General features: G+C 38.8%; 1 protein-coding gene across 1 annotated transcript in view; it reads right to left on the reverse strand.

Annotated features, from left to right (window-relative positions):
• Positions 1-15,489, reverse strand: part of TRHDE (thyrotropin releasing hormone degrading enzyme) — a 215,340-nt gene that overhangs the window by 71,396 nt on the left and 128,455 nt on the right. The window contains exon 8 of the mRNA XM_086471708.1: positions 3,174-3,239. Coding sequence (XP_086327834.1) covers positions 3,174-3,239 — 66 coding nt within the window. The remainder of the gene's footprint in view (positions 1-3,173; positions 3,240-15,489) is intronic.

Consider the following 15,489-nt stretch of genomic DNA (forward strand, 5'->3'; position numbering starts at 1 on the left):
CAAGAAAAAAAAGAAAAGTTTCAATATGTTGAAACAATATCATCATCTAACACATTTTTTTTTCCTATTCCAAAGACCATAATTAGTTTCAGAGGTTTAAATAACCATCACGTATGCACACACACACATTTACACCTGGCACACACATACTACGTAATTTAACCAACAGTCTCTGTACATCTTAAAAATAAATATTGAGCAATCTTGTCAGAGAGGGGAGTGACATGTCAAAGTCATGTTTCCCACACCATTCAGGCACTTTTGCTGTACAGAAGAAACAACCTGCTTTACAGGATTTTAACAAGCATCACAGAGATATTGGGTGGCTGTTTCCAAAAGATATTCTTGACCAGCTAAGGTTAAAAAAAGACTCAGTGTTAGTTGATCTAGGGTATCTACAATAAGGCACATTCAAAGGACCTGATTTCTAAAAGTACAGAGCTTCTCTGTTCCGAAAATCAAACGACTAGTTATTTCAAAATACTGTCCCTCGTGTCCAAAGTGAGGCCATGTATACAAAGATATTCACAGCTCCTTCATAAACTGCACCTGTCACAACACACAGAGGATTAATGTGTTCATATTTGATACCGTATGTCAATAAAAATGTTGTTTTACAAGTAGATTTTCAACTGAAACAAAAAGAGATACTATGGCATCATGGGAGATGAGACTAGGTATGAGGAGAATGACAGGCATCATTTGTTCTTCATCAATGGAAATGTCCCTAGCTGCTGAACAGTCCCAGATCACAGACTGAGCAACCTCTGATGAATACGAGCAGAACCCAGCAAGAAGCCTTCAGAACTGAAGCCGCAATTGCAATGCATTAGGAACAAAGTGACTGGCAACAAACGCGCTTACAGATGAGGCAAATGGAATTATTAGCCTTAACAATAGATTCGAGCATACAGTATAGCCACAGACCAGAATATAGTTTTATTTTTGTTCTATTTTATTAGCTGTGGGTTCTGCTGTTCTTTCAAGATTATGTTCTTCCCTCCAACCTCCCATCATCCAGAACTGTCCTAAAGGCTTTAACAGAAGACGACACCAGGTGAGAAGCAAGAAAGACTTTTTCAGTGGCATTCAACTTCAGATTAAGACATAGATTTATGACCCCGACTGTATGTGTCACACATCCCATCTCTCATTAACAGTGATCAGTACAGACATATGACTCAGTTCAGTTGTCCACACATAGGTTGCTAATGTCACTTGACCTTGACCTGCCACTCCATAAGGGTACAGATTTCCCTACAGATCTTGCATGAAATCAGTTAGACCCACCTGAACATCTTGTACTGCACCTAATCTGGCACTGGTTGCCTATCTTTGAACAACTATCTCAGGTCCCTATGTCCTGGGTTACAGTGTAAAATGTGCCAAAAGGAAAAAAAAGTATTCTATTACCATCTTCAGGAGCTGTTGAGACCAGGTGGGGCGGTGCTCCCTGCCTCCCCCCTCTGGACTATCTCCTGTTAATGGCCCATCAAGGAACTGCCTCACGACTCCCCATCCCATTGTGAGACGCTCCGCCCGGGGCGGGGGGGGGGGGGGGGAAGGAGCCAAGCAGTCCATGCCAAATAAAAACTGAGATTTTGAACACCCTAGCAGCCTTCTTCCACTGGATTCCCAGAGGAGCTTTTTCCCCCCACTGGAGTTCCAGAGGGCAAGAGCTACCTACCTACCTACCACTGGACCTTCGGAGGAAGACCAGACTTTTTTACCTGATTGCTGCTTCCACAGAACTACATCCATCGCTTCAGGAGGACTGCAGCCAGCATCTTATCGGACTGCTACTGCCACCCTAACAGGGTGTCAGGTTGTATTTCTGACTCTGTCAGTGTAAACCAGTGGGTTGTTTGTTTTTCCCTGCCTTGTGTTATATATATATATATATTAGTAAAGAACTGTTATTCCTATTCCCCATATCTTTGCCTGAAGGCCCGTTAATTTCAAAATTATAATAATTTGGAGGGAAGGGGGTTGCACTTTCCATTTCAAGGGAGGCTCCTGCCTTCCTCCGCAGACACCTGTCTTTCAAACCAAGACATCCTAGTCAACAGTCAGTGGTTCGGCCTCATTTTAAAATAATCGTGTATTTGCTCTCTACACTCTGCTGACCGTATTGACTAGATTTCTGGGAATTCAGTTGTTCCTATTCACCAAGCGTCAAAAGAGTTGTTCTAAAATATTCAATACACCCTTGCAGAACTGGTGGACCTACAGCAGACATACTTATCTCATGTGGTAGCTGGAAGCCAGGTAGGATAAACCAAAGTCAGCATTGTTAGATCTCTATGAAAAGGCAACTGAATCCAGCCCTTATTGACAACAGTTGGAAAGTGGACACCTAGCTTATGTATATACCTGCTTGTCTAGATAAACGCAGAAGTCTTGACTTCCAACTGAATCCCAGCTTTGCTGTCAATAGTTACAACTAGATTACCATGTTTATACATAGCTTGAGTTAGTTGGTACTTGTGCCCAAACTCCCTAACTGGACTCTACATTGGCTTGCACTCTGTCTTTATTCTGGAGTACCAAGACTAGCTCTGTAAGTGAGAAATTCAGGCATTCTTGACTCACTTTATGAAAATTAATCTCTGCCCTTACAGATCCCTGGACCATGCTCTAAAAACTCAAGCCGAGCTTGGGCATAGCAAGAAAAGGGAGCATGGACATAGCAAGTATAAGTCTCCATACTACTCAAGCATGCCAAATGCTACAGTAAATAATTATCTGTTTACACCAAACTTTAAAGCTTTAATAGTTTTTTATTTCACACAAATCATAACTCCATACAAAATCAGAAACACACCTTATGTAAATGCCAAAGCTTAGCACTTTCACGTTCCAGCTTAGGGGCCTCAGCATGCTGACGCTAAAGTCAATGACAGCAGATTCCATGAGGTACCTTTTACTGCACATCAGTGACACAGTACAAGATAGGAAATACATTCTAACATAACAAAGGATAGAAATGCTGCAAAAAACATATTTTAATGTTGCCACTAGATTAACTCAAATGGAATTTCTTTGCATCAGTTTTTATATTTGCTCTGAGGTCTGAAGATCCCAATACGTACTATTCACTCCTAACCTCACCAAGAAAAATACCACAGTAAATTCCTGCTTCTCCCTCAGTGCAATAGATTAAAGCATTTTACCTTTGACAACGTGTTCCAGAGATCATTTCTGGCTGCATTGCCATACTTGTGAATGGTTAAATAGTCCTACAGAAATAAAATAAAAATACAAATCAGTATTACTATACACAAGCCAAACAACTAGAACTGTGAATCACTGCTATTAGAAGTTAAATCACATCAATGTTTACGTTTGTCAGAAATCTAGAAAGACACAATATGTTCATCCTAAGGGAATAAATAAACAGTTTCTTAAGCTAGTTTACAATGCAAAAATTGTTGCTAAAAATTTCATTTACAGCATTCAATGCTCTTCCTTTTCTGTGTAAGTCATTCTAGAAGCTAAACATTTTTAATATACATTTAAAATACCTGTTTAATCTTAGAAGGGGTTCTTAGGTAATTCTCTGCAATGAAAGGAGAAGCTGCTGAAACACAGTTGCAGTTGCTATTTTAGCAGGTCATTTTGCATCTAGTGTCAAAAATTTGCTCACTTGGATGACAGCTAGAATTGTTACAAAAGATTTAACTGAGCAATAGCCTACCTGAACTACAGAGTCTTATCTAGGGAGATCCTGGCACTTCAATGTCAAAATACATCATACCGGCAACTGGGGCTGTAACAGGTTATCACAAAGGCTCTCCACGACAAGGAATGGTGGAAGAGGGGTACAGGAACCCAACGCCATGCTTGTGCACAGGTATATACACGTGTGTTTTCACAACGTACGTGATTCAGAGTCTGAGGAGGTTACAAACCGAATGCTTTCACTTATTCAGCCACAGTTTCAGTGACTGAGGGTCCATTCTTCCCCCACAGCGACCAGAATGATAATTCCTGATAAGCTACCGTCATATTAAATTAACTTTCCAAATTAATAGTTTAAGCATATGACCAGGTTAGGTCTGGGCCTCTCAGGCACAAAACGCTTCCAATTTTTAATGGCATCTGGTGAGACAACACTGTTAAAGTTTCCCACCATCCTATGTCCCTAGACAACAGCTCATTCAATTACAGAAGTGAAATTCAGCAATACTTATTTGAATAACATATATTTCAAACATTTTGATCAGAAGAATTAAGTTAAACACATCAGAGGTTGTAAATCAATGGATTCTCCCGCATTTGAATTTCTGCCATCTTTACTTTACACAACGGTAGGAGACAAACCTTAATTTACAGCACAATGATAAAACTGGGACAAATTTGCTGACTCTGTTATCTGTGCTTTGTGTGAAGTAAGATACTTTGGGAATAATTAGTATTTGGAAAGTAAATTTTCTGATATACAAATTGTAGCACCTGTGACAGATTTAGCTTTTGTCAGCCAACTCATAGTACAACAAGCAGCAACTCCCATTTAATCACAGGCTAGGAAGGCTAAATGAGAACACTGACTCTGTAAATGCAGTGCTGAGTCTTAACAATGTCATGAGACTAACTTGGAAAAAAGACAATATTATATAGGCTGCACCTATAGCACACTGTGCTTCCATTTTGTCTAAAAATACAGAATCGTTTAAGGCACAGTGAAATATTCAATAGCTTTCAAAGGTAAAGAAGTTGAATTGCAAATTAAAAAGCTAAAATAGGAATAACCAAAAGAGGGATGAGGTAAATAAATAACAACAAATACGCATGTGCATTCTAAGTGGTACTAGAAAATGCTGCACATACTGGCTCTTCTGAGAGCTGCTTCCAGAATTGTTATACAGCAAAATAAAACGGATGGAACACTTGAGGATTTACTCCATCCAGGCAATAATCCTGTTTACCAATCTACCATTAGACATTAAATTTGACTTTTACATTTTGCATTCAGAAAGTCTGCAAAGAGATGAAACGCTTCTGCCTTTTTCTTCTGTTTTTTCTCCCAATACAGACTGGGAGGTTCAGATATCACTTGCCGCTCAGTTAAAAATGTATTATTCTCCAATCTAACATGTTTATTACACAAAGGAAAACAAAAGGAATCTTAGCATTTACAATGAAATTAGTAAATGCAATGACAAACACAACATACGAGTACAGTCCTGGTACCATACAACTTAATGCAGCTTTCATGAAATAATGAAAAAATGGATGATGAAGACCACATACATAGCATAAAACTAGGAGTGTTATCAAATGCATTCTACACAAAAAGCAGTCCTAAGTAACAGTATGCATCAAAATATGCTTCCAATAGTAAATCCACATTGCAATTCAAAATCTGAGTGCACTTTCTATAACAAACACCCTCATGTAGCAGTATCCTGTTTTCAACAATAACCAGTAGCAGACACGTAGGAAGGGTATAAAACAGGACAAGCATACAGTCATATTCCCCAGTATGCTCTCCCATCATCCAGCACTTCACAGCACAAGGAATCCCAAGCAGATTAGTATCTCTGTATTTAACAGTTATCTTCTGTGAATTTGGCCAATTGCTTTCTGAACCCATATAAGAGTTAAGCATTTGCAATACCTTATAAAAAAAGCATTTCCCACTTCAGTGACCTGTTGTATGACGATACCAGTTTCAAACATCTGCCCGTCTGCAGGTTTCATCTGTTGCTCCCTAGTTCTGGCACTCGAAGACACAGTGCATTACTGCTCCCTACTTCACTCTCCCTGAGCCATTCACATTTTTACAGATCTGTATCATATGTGTCCTCATAACAAAGCTTGGTTTTATACTGAGGATACCACCAGACCCAACCACTCCCAGCTATCCTGCAAAGTTACACTTTGTTAGTGCCATCCAATTTGTTGACTTCAAAGCTAGCTAGGGTTACTGTGACCCAGCCTGAACTTTCATTACCAAATTATCAGCCTCTCTTGAAGTACCTTTCACAGACAGGCATCCAACATAAAAAGGAAGAGAAGAGGCTTATACATATCAGCATCAAATACATTCCATGAAGTACTGAAACAGGAGCCAAAGATCTATACATACGCTGCTTGTCTGTTCTAAGGATGGAACAAGCAAGAATATAATCCAGTCTTCCTCCTGGGGACCCATATCTAAGCTTTAAGAAGACATGTTCTCATTCACTGTAATTCTCCAGGGCAGGAGTATTAGCCAACCCTTTGCCTTTATACTGAATAGAAAAGAACCAAAGCAAACAGAAGAGATGCAAACCACAGAACAGAAAAGGAGGATGACACTGAAACATAGCTGCCTGAATCTAAGCTGCGCTCAGCACAGCTCCAAAGGTGGTACAGTGACTTAAAGCCTCTTTCTCATAAACACATATGCCCAGAACCATCTGCCCGCAAGGCATCATAAAACTCACAAGTCTATCACCTACAAAAGCTGTTCCATCAACTGGAGTATGCTGGAGCATGAAGACATGCTTGAACCACCTTCCTAACTTTCAGCTATAACCCTACAGTACGTGCAAGGAGAAAAAATGGCATGAAAACCTCTTTAACAAACCAAGACTCAAGAGCACTCTTATACAACTCCTCCCTTCTCCTCCAGTGTAATGATGCCTCTAAACTTTTTCTTTCTCATGGGGGAAGTAGAAAGAGAGTTCACAGACCCTAGTCCGGTGTCACTCAACATGAAAATTAACCAAACAAATATACAAAAATGATCACTTGGTTTTATATTTTCAGCAAGCATTCTCTTGTAATATCCTTCTAAACATCTTGGCACTAAAATATGAAGCCACTGTTTGCCAAAAAGAGTAACAGAATATGATCCCTTCACCTCTATCAACAACAAAAAAAATAATCAGACAATATGGTTTTCTGACATGCGTTTTAGTAATTTTTAACATCAAATAACATTAAAAAAAATCCAGAATCTGTCATGCCATAAAGAGAAAGTCCAATTACTGTACAACCAAAACCTAAGATGTTGCAAAAAATCACAACCAATTTAGATCATAACATGTATTGTCAAACACTAATCTTAATCCCCCCAAAAAATTAAAAGGCTCAATGTTTTTGAAATATTTTAATACTTCAACACTGAAGTACATAGCTTGAACAGCAGTAGAAATAGTACAGTGAAAAGCGCTGAAGGATTTTGAAAGATGTTTTTAGTAATGCTGTATTTATTAAGCTTGCAGGCTCTTTATTATTTTCCACTTTTTTAAGAAAAGGAGATTATTTAAAAGGAAAAAGTCTTTTATCACTTTGCAATCTTAGTTCTCTCAGTACTGCTAGGGATTGAGCCTCTTGGTTTCGAAAAAATGAACTACCCCACCATCCAAACATGATAACGCTCACAACTAATAAAAGGTAGTGACTGATAAACACAAAGAGGCTAAATAAGTGTAAAGGGGAATAAGTCTCCAAACACATATCTTACTTTCAGGGGAGACTTCAGATCTATAACCAGGAACTGAAACATCAATTCTAGGACCAAACTCCTTTCTCAGTTTATCTGTATGAAGTTGATTGGTTGGCTGAAGGAACAGCTTCCAACTTATATGAGTAGTGCTGAGATCTGAAACAGATTAACATTGAATAACTTACTTTTTCTCCTAAAGATAACAGGGAAATTCCATTATACCAGATGAGTGAAGAAAGAGTAGCAAAATATTTTGGCATTAAATTCTTGTGGCTACGTTCCTCTGAATGCCCTCATTTCTCAGGGCTCAGGAAACAGCAGTTTGAAACACTCCACCTTTCTCCTCCCTTTCTTTCACACTGCTAACATCAAAGCTGCTATTGCATATTATCTTGACATTGCCTAATATTCAAACAAAAAAGCTTGGCAAGGGTCAGAGGGAGGAAGGTACTGCATATGTTTGCAGAGGTGAGTGACAAACAAGAGACAGTGAGAACCAGTGGTAAAGCACCACCAGCAAGCTACAAAGAAGTGAAGATTCCCTAAGAGAGGAAGACTACTGAATAGAAAAGCTAAGATAGCCAACTAGGTTTGCAGAATTTTTCAGCTGTACAGACTAATCCCTGAGAAAGGGCCTTAAGGAAGAGAGGTGATCACTCTCCTGGCTGAGCAGTCACGACAAGCAGTAGAATACAAAACAAGGAGTAGGTAAATTCACCTTATTGGTCATGGTAAAAATTGTGTAAGGCAAATTAGATGAAGGTTAACTCTATTCATGTCACAATTAATTTGTACCAGTGAGTCAAGCTGCAGTTACCTCCAAATTGAAGGAACAGCTGTGATCAGACCACTTATCAAAGCCATACTGCAAAGCCAGCTGAGAAAAACCTTGGAAACAGACTTTTCCAGGTCAAGTAAGCCAAGCAACTTCTTCACCTTGTACATCAGTTTTACTAAGAGTGCCCAAAACTGCTTCCAAGCAGTCTTGTCAGAAACTGCCAACCTGCAGAATACACTAGAGTCATGGAATAGACTTTAACTTCCATGAGCGAGTTCTACCAAAGGATCAAAAATGTTGATATACTTCCTATACTTTTAATCTACTATTGCATTAAAATGTGCTACTCTAACAAAAAACCAAAGTTACTCACTAGCCAAGAATTAAATTAACTGAAAAAGCATTTCAACCTACTATAACAAAAAACAGCATCAAAATGATATTGAAACAGCAAGCACATAAGGAGTGCAAGGCCATGCCTGCAGTGTAGATAGTCCCCACCTAGTACTAAATCCATCACATCTGTTTTATGTACAGATACAGCATCGAATGCATTCCAGTACCTCCCTTGAGCTACAGATTGGTGACACTTCGGTGGTACAGCCAGACTAAGTACCTTCCACAACCTCTGCTCCTCCTTGTCCCCATCCCCCTGTTTGTGAGGCTACTTTGCAAACTAGACCTTTGAAATGGCCTGTATAGTAAGTAAATCTATCATTCTGCACCAAGGACATCCTTCCTTCCTTGATCAAGTTTACAAAAAAGGACTCCAAACTCTTCCACTGGTACAAATGAAGCAGCACTGGGTGGCCATGCGTAGCTGGGAACAAGCAGCTGGAGGTAGCGCTGAGAAAAATGGAAGTTTGGTTTCCTAAGCCAGTGTCCTGTTCAAGTATGTACCGAGTATTATGAAAAAGACCAGACAGAAACACACACAGTGGTGATTTCAGAAGACAGTTAAGAGAAGGATTATCAATGTATCACATTTAAGGGAAACAAAACGTTTATTTTGAAGTGCATTGCTCAAAAGTGATGCTCAAATGTTCTTTTCAAATGTTCAACTAATGGTTGATGGTATCAGTCCTCATCAATAAGCTAATTTTTACAGTGAATTAGTTAACCTTCATTGAACCTTATGTATGGACACTGTCATTCAGAACTGAAGTAGACTAAACTCAGTGACTTCAAGTCACAATGAAAACACTATCATGAATTAAAGTAAATGAAGTAACAGTTAACTTCAGTTTTGAAAGTGTCCACATGGGGCTACAATGAGGTTTAACTAATTCAATTACAATTCACACCTTCAGCTACTTTGAATGAACTTTTTGTGTGTGCCTGTATAAACACAGCTTAAACCTTGTTTATTTGGCATTAAAAATAAAACGCTGATTTAGAATTTTACACCACTTTGAACAATCAAAGAATATAGCTGCTAAGGATAATCTTTTCTTCCTCATTTCTAACAGTTCTACACATATCAGAGGAGCTCCTGTTGAATCTCTTTCACATATAAATTTATTGGCTAACATATTTTATGTGATTAGTAATTCTACATGTCTATTAATTTTCTGAAAGTAGTGTCCCTGTAAGATATCCAGGCCTGGCAGATAATACTAGGGTTTGGGTGTTTTGGGGTGTTTCGTTGGGTTGGTTGGTTTGTTTGTTTTTGTTTGGGGGGGGGGGGGGGGGGCAGGGGCAGGGCTGGATTGTTTGGGGTTTTTTACTTTTTTAATCTTCTCCAAATCTTATTTTTGTCTTTTTCTTTAAATAGTAACACACACACAAAAAAAAAAAAAGTTATCTGCTCCATATACAATCACATTTTCTCAATTGCTAATTTATCCAGCCTGTATTTCTACCATCAGGTGCATTAAGCAATCAAAAAATTCTTAAGAGCCACTGTCGCCAATAATTCTACCATGGTACCACAGGAAAGCAGTGTTTAAAATGTCCACTATCAGGAACGTCTTAGTTAATTTCTAGATTCAAACTCACAAATAGGTAAAAAGAAGTGAAAAGAAGCCCGAGAGATGTGCAACATACTTCAGAGCCATCGCAAGTATTCACTTCAGCTGTGTTTTGCCTTCTCTTTGGGGGACTATCTCAGTCAACGCACAAAATCCTAGGGAAGGAAATCCGTGGAATCCCATCAATGTACAACAGCTGAAATTCCAGCCCTTTATTTTCAAAAGGTATATTTAGATTTTTTTCACACACAACAGTGATACAATGCTTGTAATCAGCAGCAACTGGAAAATACCCACTGTCAACATGTCATATCTGCAATTAAATCATTATATCCAAATAGCAAGCTATAACTACTAATCAGGAAGAATGATACTGGAACCATATATGGAAATAAATCTTAATTTTCTCTAGAGCCAACGATGCTGAATAGGCCACATAATTACAGTATTTTACTTTGTCCTTTTTCTTTTGTAATTCATAATACTCCCATACGCTCTAACAATAATCAGATCAGCAGAACTTACATTTCTGGCATTATATGTGTCAATGGGATTTTTAGCGTTGATTTCAGTGGGAGAAGAACTAGGGCAAAGTTGAGAGTATCTCAACCACAGTGTTGGAAGTGTAACATTCATTTAGAGGATACAGACAGGACCTGCATCCTGTCCTGAACAGTGTGCCATCCAGGCTGAGACACAACAGAAACCAGTAAGAGAAACGAGGAGGCAAGAGCCATCATTAAGTCAATGGGACTGCTTTCTTCACTCTACCTGCTTCCTGTCGGTAAGAGACCAGTACTGTAAATCAGAAGCAACTCAACTGAAATCAATATGGCCCTGTCATTTTCATTCCAACATGAGAAAAGAATCAAACCTCAAACCACTGTAACAAACAAAGTTTTGCAATTAATACATCTTCTGCATTGCAGCTCAGTGAATCCAATGTGAATGGGGCATCTGAAACAGATTCAAAATTTGTACTCAGGCAAATTTCCAGCTACTTTAAAATGTAACCTGCTTTGCTGGGAATCCTTATTAAAAGATCAGAATGATTAAATGGAGAGGTTTATTTCCCTTGTAAAATTCAGCTTCATCTATTAGCTATTAACATGAAGAGAAAGGAGGTTCCATTCTGAAACACAGCAACAGCAATTACAGTGTGGTGACAAAATAGTGAAGTCTAAAGGGAACGGTTAGAAGGACTGCAGAGTTATTGCCTAGCAGAGTCTGATGGTATCTGCTATGCAGTGAGACACCTGCTAGTATATTAAGCTTGGCTTTAAAGAAAACTGTATTTGATGTATTATTTGGTAGTGGTACTAAACTACTGAGCTAAGAACAAATCTTACAGAGATAAAGAACTCTTTGAAATTGAACTGCATATTTGCCTGAATTTGTACATTCATTTTAGTTCTGCCTTGTTTGGTTGTATAATACATTTGAACCTAAACCCAGATATTGCTCAATAAATATATTTTTAATGCACACAAAAAATGACTGAATGTTTTCCAGAGATATTTGGATGGCACCTGCTAATTGTGACAGGTTGGCTGCTCATTCCTGTGCATTAACTTGAACTATGCCCAGCGATTGCTAACCAGCCAAAAATCTCTGCTGTACTTTTCTGTAACACTTTTTTCTACAGAAGCCTCAGAATTGGAAAGAAATTAATGCTACTTACTATGAAAAGGTCACCATAAATCACTCGAGAAAACTTACTGTACGACTTGCACGTCACTGCGTCTAGATCATAATGAGCTGCAACTTTTGTATAGTAACAATGAATAACGGATAGGAAAGCAGTAACAGTGAAGCTTCGAGTTTGCTTATAAATTGTTTGTTGTTCGCATCAATTGACCAAATGTTTCTCATGGTGCAAAACACCATCATACAATACAGTCACCAGAGCTACACTTCATTTTGCAAAACGAAGACACTTTAAAAATCGTTAGCATTTACATCTGGCTATATGCTACTGTGTCTACCTAGCTACCATAACTGAACTTTAAATGCATGTGGAGAAGAAATGTAAAGGAAGAGGAAAAGGGAGGAGTAAGAGGAGAAGGAGGAGAAAGCTTTGATGAAGGCCTGTTTTATCCAGTAGGGACTCAGCTTTTTTCTGAACATTCTCCACTGGGCTGAACAGAAGCAGATTTATTTCATTTCCGATGCGTATTAAATGTTAACTAGAAGTTCAATCCTGCAATCTTTGTGCTGCAAATATCCCCACTGACTTCGAAAGAGGTAATGGAAATTTTGATTGCACGGGGACGGCAGAATTGCACACAAAACACGTACTTCCAGCACCCTGTAAAGTCCATTGTGCTGCCTCATAGCAACAGAGGTGAGGTTGACGCTGAGCTCCTATCAGAAAAACGGTATAATTTTATTCCAAAAGAAAACATTTTCTTAAATAGCCGCTCAGCCTGCTGACATTATCTGAGAATTCATACCTATCATCCTTTCTCTTAATAATTCCTATAATAAAAATGAAGGAGAAAATAGTCATAACTGAATTTCACATGCAACAAAATAAGAGACGCTCACTGAAAGCACACCAAGTGAACACGTATGTGGTATATGTAATATGACTGATTGTAACATTGTCATAAAAGGCGATCCTGTTCTGAAGAAACAAATTTAACAAGTTAAGTAAATCGTGCATGCACTAATTGTTTTTCTTTTTGTAAGAAGCTTTAGCAATGAAGCAATAAAGCGACATTTTATCCTAGCTGAAGGACAGCACGACTTGCTTCTAATGAAGGTGGCGCAGATTGTAACCTTGCTCTGAATGTGGGCACTGGGGACATCACCGGCTATTGAGGTTCAGCAGCACCTGCCATTACCACTCTTGTAACTCTCCCTGCTGGGACCTCCAATGTGGCCAAAATATAATTGTTTCAGCCGAAATCTTATCTGCAAAATGTCCATCCTGGACTGAATTCTTCTCCAAAATTTCAATCAACATGACAGAAACAAAGCATGGGGGGGAAAAAAAAATAAAAAAAATAAAAAAAATAAAAAAAAAAAAATCACATTTTACCTTTTCTTGTCACTCTTTCTTTTGAAACCTCTGCTATCCCCATGCACTAGAGCACAGGTCTAAAGGTCAGAAGGAAAGTGATTTTGTTTCAGGAACGTGCTTTTTCATAGCACTGATCAACTTTAGGTGACCTAGCAGCTACAGAGTTCCTCTCTCACCCTGTACTGACAGCTTACAGCTGCTTAAGCTTAGAGGGAGGTTAGGGCCCTGATGCAGAAAGCAAAGATCCCGTGTCTCCCTTCTCTCAGCCATCCCTGACAGCCAAGGAAGAATCTGTCTGATCCAAACACTCCAGGGACAAAAAGCAGAGCAGAAAAGAGGGAAACAAGTTAACATAACCAAACAGGAATATTCTGTTAATGCAACATTTCAGGAAAAAGCTCTCTCTGCACAGCACCTATGTTACACTGGGCAAAACCCACCAGCAAGTCACGACAGGTGACTGCTACAATTGTGGGTCCACTATGATCAGCCCTGCGGCCTGATTTGTAGCAGAGCTGCACTCTGTGAACTGAACCTGATATGAAGTCTGTTCTGAGTATCTGAAATAGTTTATAATGCTAAATACTTTGACAGAACATCTTCTTGGGTTGCAAAACAGATATCCAAATTTTATGGATCTTTTTTATTCTAATTACATTGGTCCAATTTCCCCCCAAATGTGCAGGCACTCCACTCTCATCGATTTATTTAAAGCAACATTAATTTTATGATCGATATTTTCTGGAGGCCCACCTTGGTGCCTCTAGAGGCTGAGCTCAAGCCACGCTGAGTGCTCACAGCTGACCATGAAGCTAGTGGAAGCTGTGCTTTGAACACATAAACTCTTCCAATCCGTAAGTGCTAAGACACACGGGAGGGAAAAGTGCTGCACTGGGTGCCTCATATTGCATAGTCCACGCTTGTGCAAATTTTAACTTAAGTTTCCGTGGGCCTACATTTCCATTTATAAAATGAGACTAGCACCACCGCTTCCCTCCCTATGAGGTTTATGCCTTCCATTCACTAACTGTTGGCGATGCACTCTGATACCATACTGGATGGCATTTAAGAAAATTGTATGTAGCAGTTAGGAACTGGGGCTACAAAGCAAATGGAAAGTATACAAAACTATTGAGTAGAAGGACAACTCAGTTAGCACGGTCCACTTTGTGAACAGAATCAGACATTGTCCTATGTAGAAAACACTGGGCAATTGCATAATTAAAAAACCTAGTTAAGGTGCGTACAAAAAAGGAAAAGAATGCAAAGATAAAAATAACTTTACCATTTCTCAATAACTGTACATTTAAATTATACATCTTCAATCACATTTTTTTGTTTAAACAGAAGCATTTTGCTATACACACAGTATGTTCAAATCCTCTTCGAGCTAGAGGAAGGACTTCCATTGATGGTACTGATATCCCAAATCTGGCCCTTATTATGCTGTACATCTTTAATACTTTCAAAGGAAAAAATACTGTGACATTGCAAACTTACAGAAGTTTCTTATGTAAACTTTTATCAACCTAATTATGCCATGGTAGAAAAAGCTACAGAAAAAGTCCACAAGGCTGTATTAATTTAACAAATGTAAACCTAAAATCCGGAGTGATGTGAATTAGAAGCATGAGAAATGCTGCGGGGCCAGAAAAGATGAAAGATGTTATCAGTCTCGTATGACATGCAGCATAGAAAACAGTGATGTCAGCTCCTATGAGATTTCCTATGGCTTCCTATGTTCTGCTTTTAACATGCTCAAGTTATCTTGTTAACAACTGTTAGTAGAAGTGAGACAGTTTAAAAAAATAAAGGGATCAGTAGCAACTAACTTAAGGACAGGTCATTGCCAGTATGACCATGGTGATGCTTTGATGTTCACCAAGGTCATACACTTCGTGCTCTTCTAAACCAGAGGAGATAGGTGCAGAACTAGCTGAAAAGTACTTTACTCAACATCTAGTATATGCACTAGCTGCAACATCCGAGGTACTCCAGCTGTAAAGATGCTCCTGCCTGGTGGCAAAAGTTACATCCTCCCACTGAGCAAAGGAAGACTCCAGGTAGTTCCATGTGCACTGTTGATCCAGGGACAGCATCGCAGCTCATTGCTCCACTGATCCTCATCCTAAGGTGCCTGATTTTTTTTTTGTTTGTACAGATCTTTTTGTTTGTTTTTACAAAAAACTCTATTAAGCAGTCTTTAATGATGTCTCATTTTAAACAGCACATAGTTAACTGCTGTGAATTAGGAATACAAATGTAATAAATAGGCATG

This window comes from Leptosomus discolor, chromosome 1 (assembly GCF_034619465.1).
Source record: "Leptosomus discolor isolate bLepDis1 chromosome 1, bLepDis1.hap2, whole genome shotgun sequence".
In the NCBI taxonomy this organism is placed as follows: Eukaryota; Metazoa; Chordata; class Aves; order Leptosomiformes; family Leptosomidae; genus Leptosomus; species Leptosomus discolor.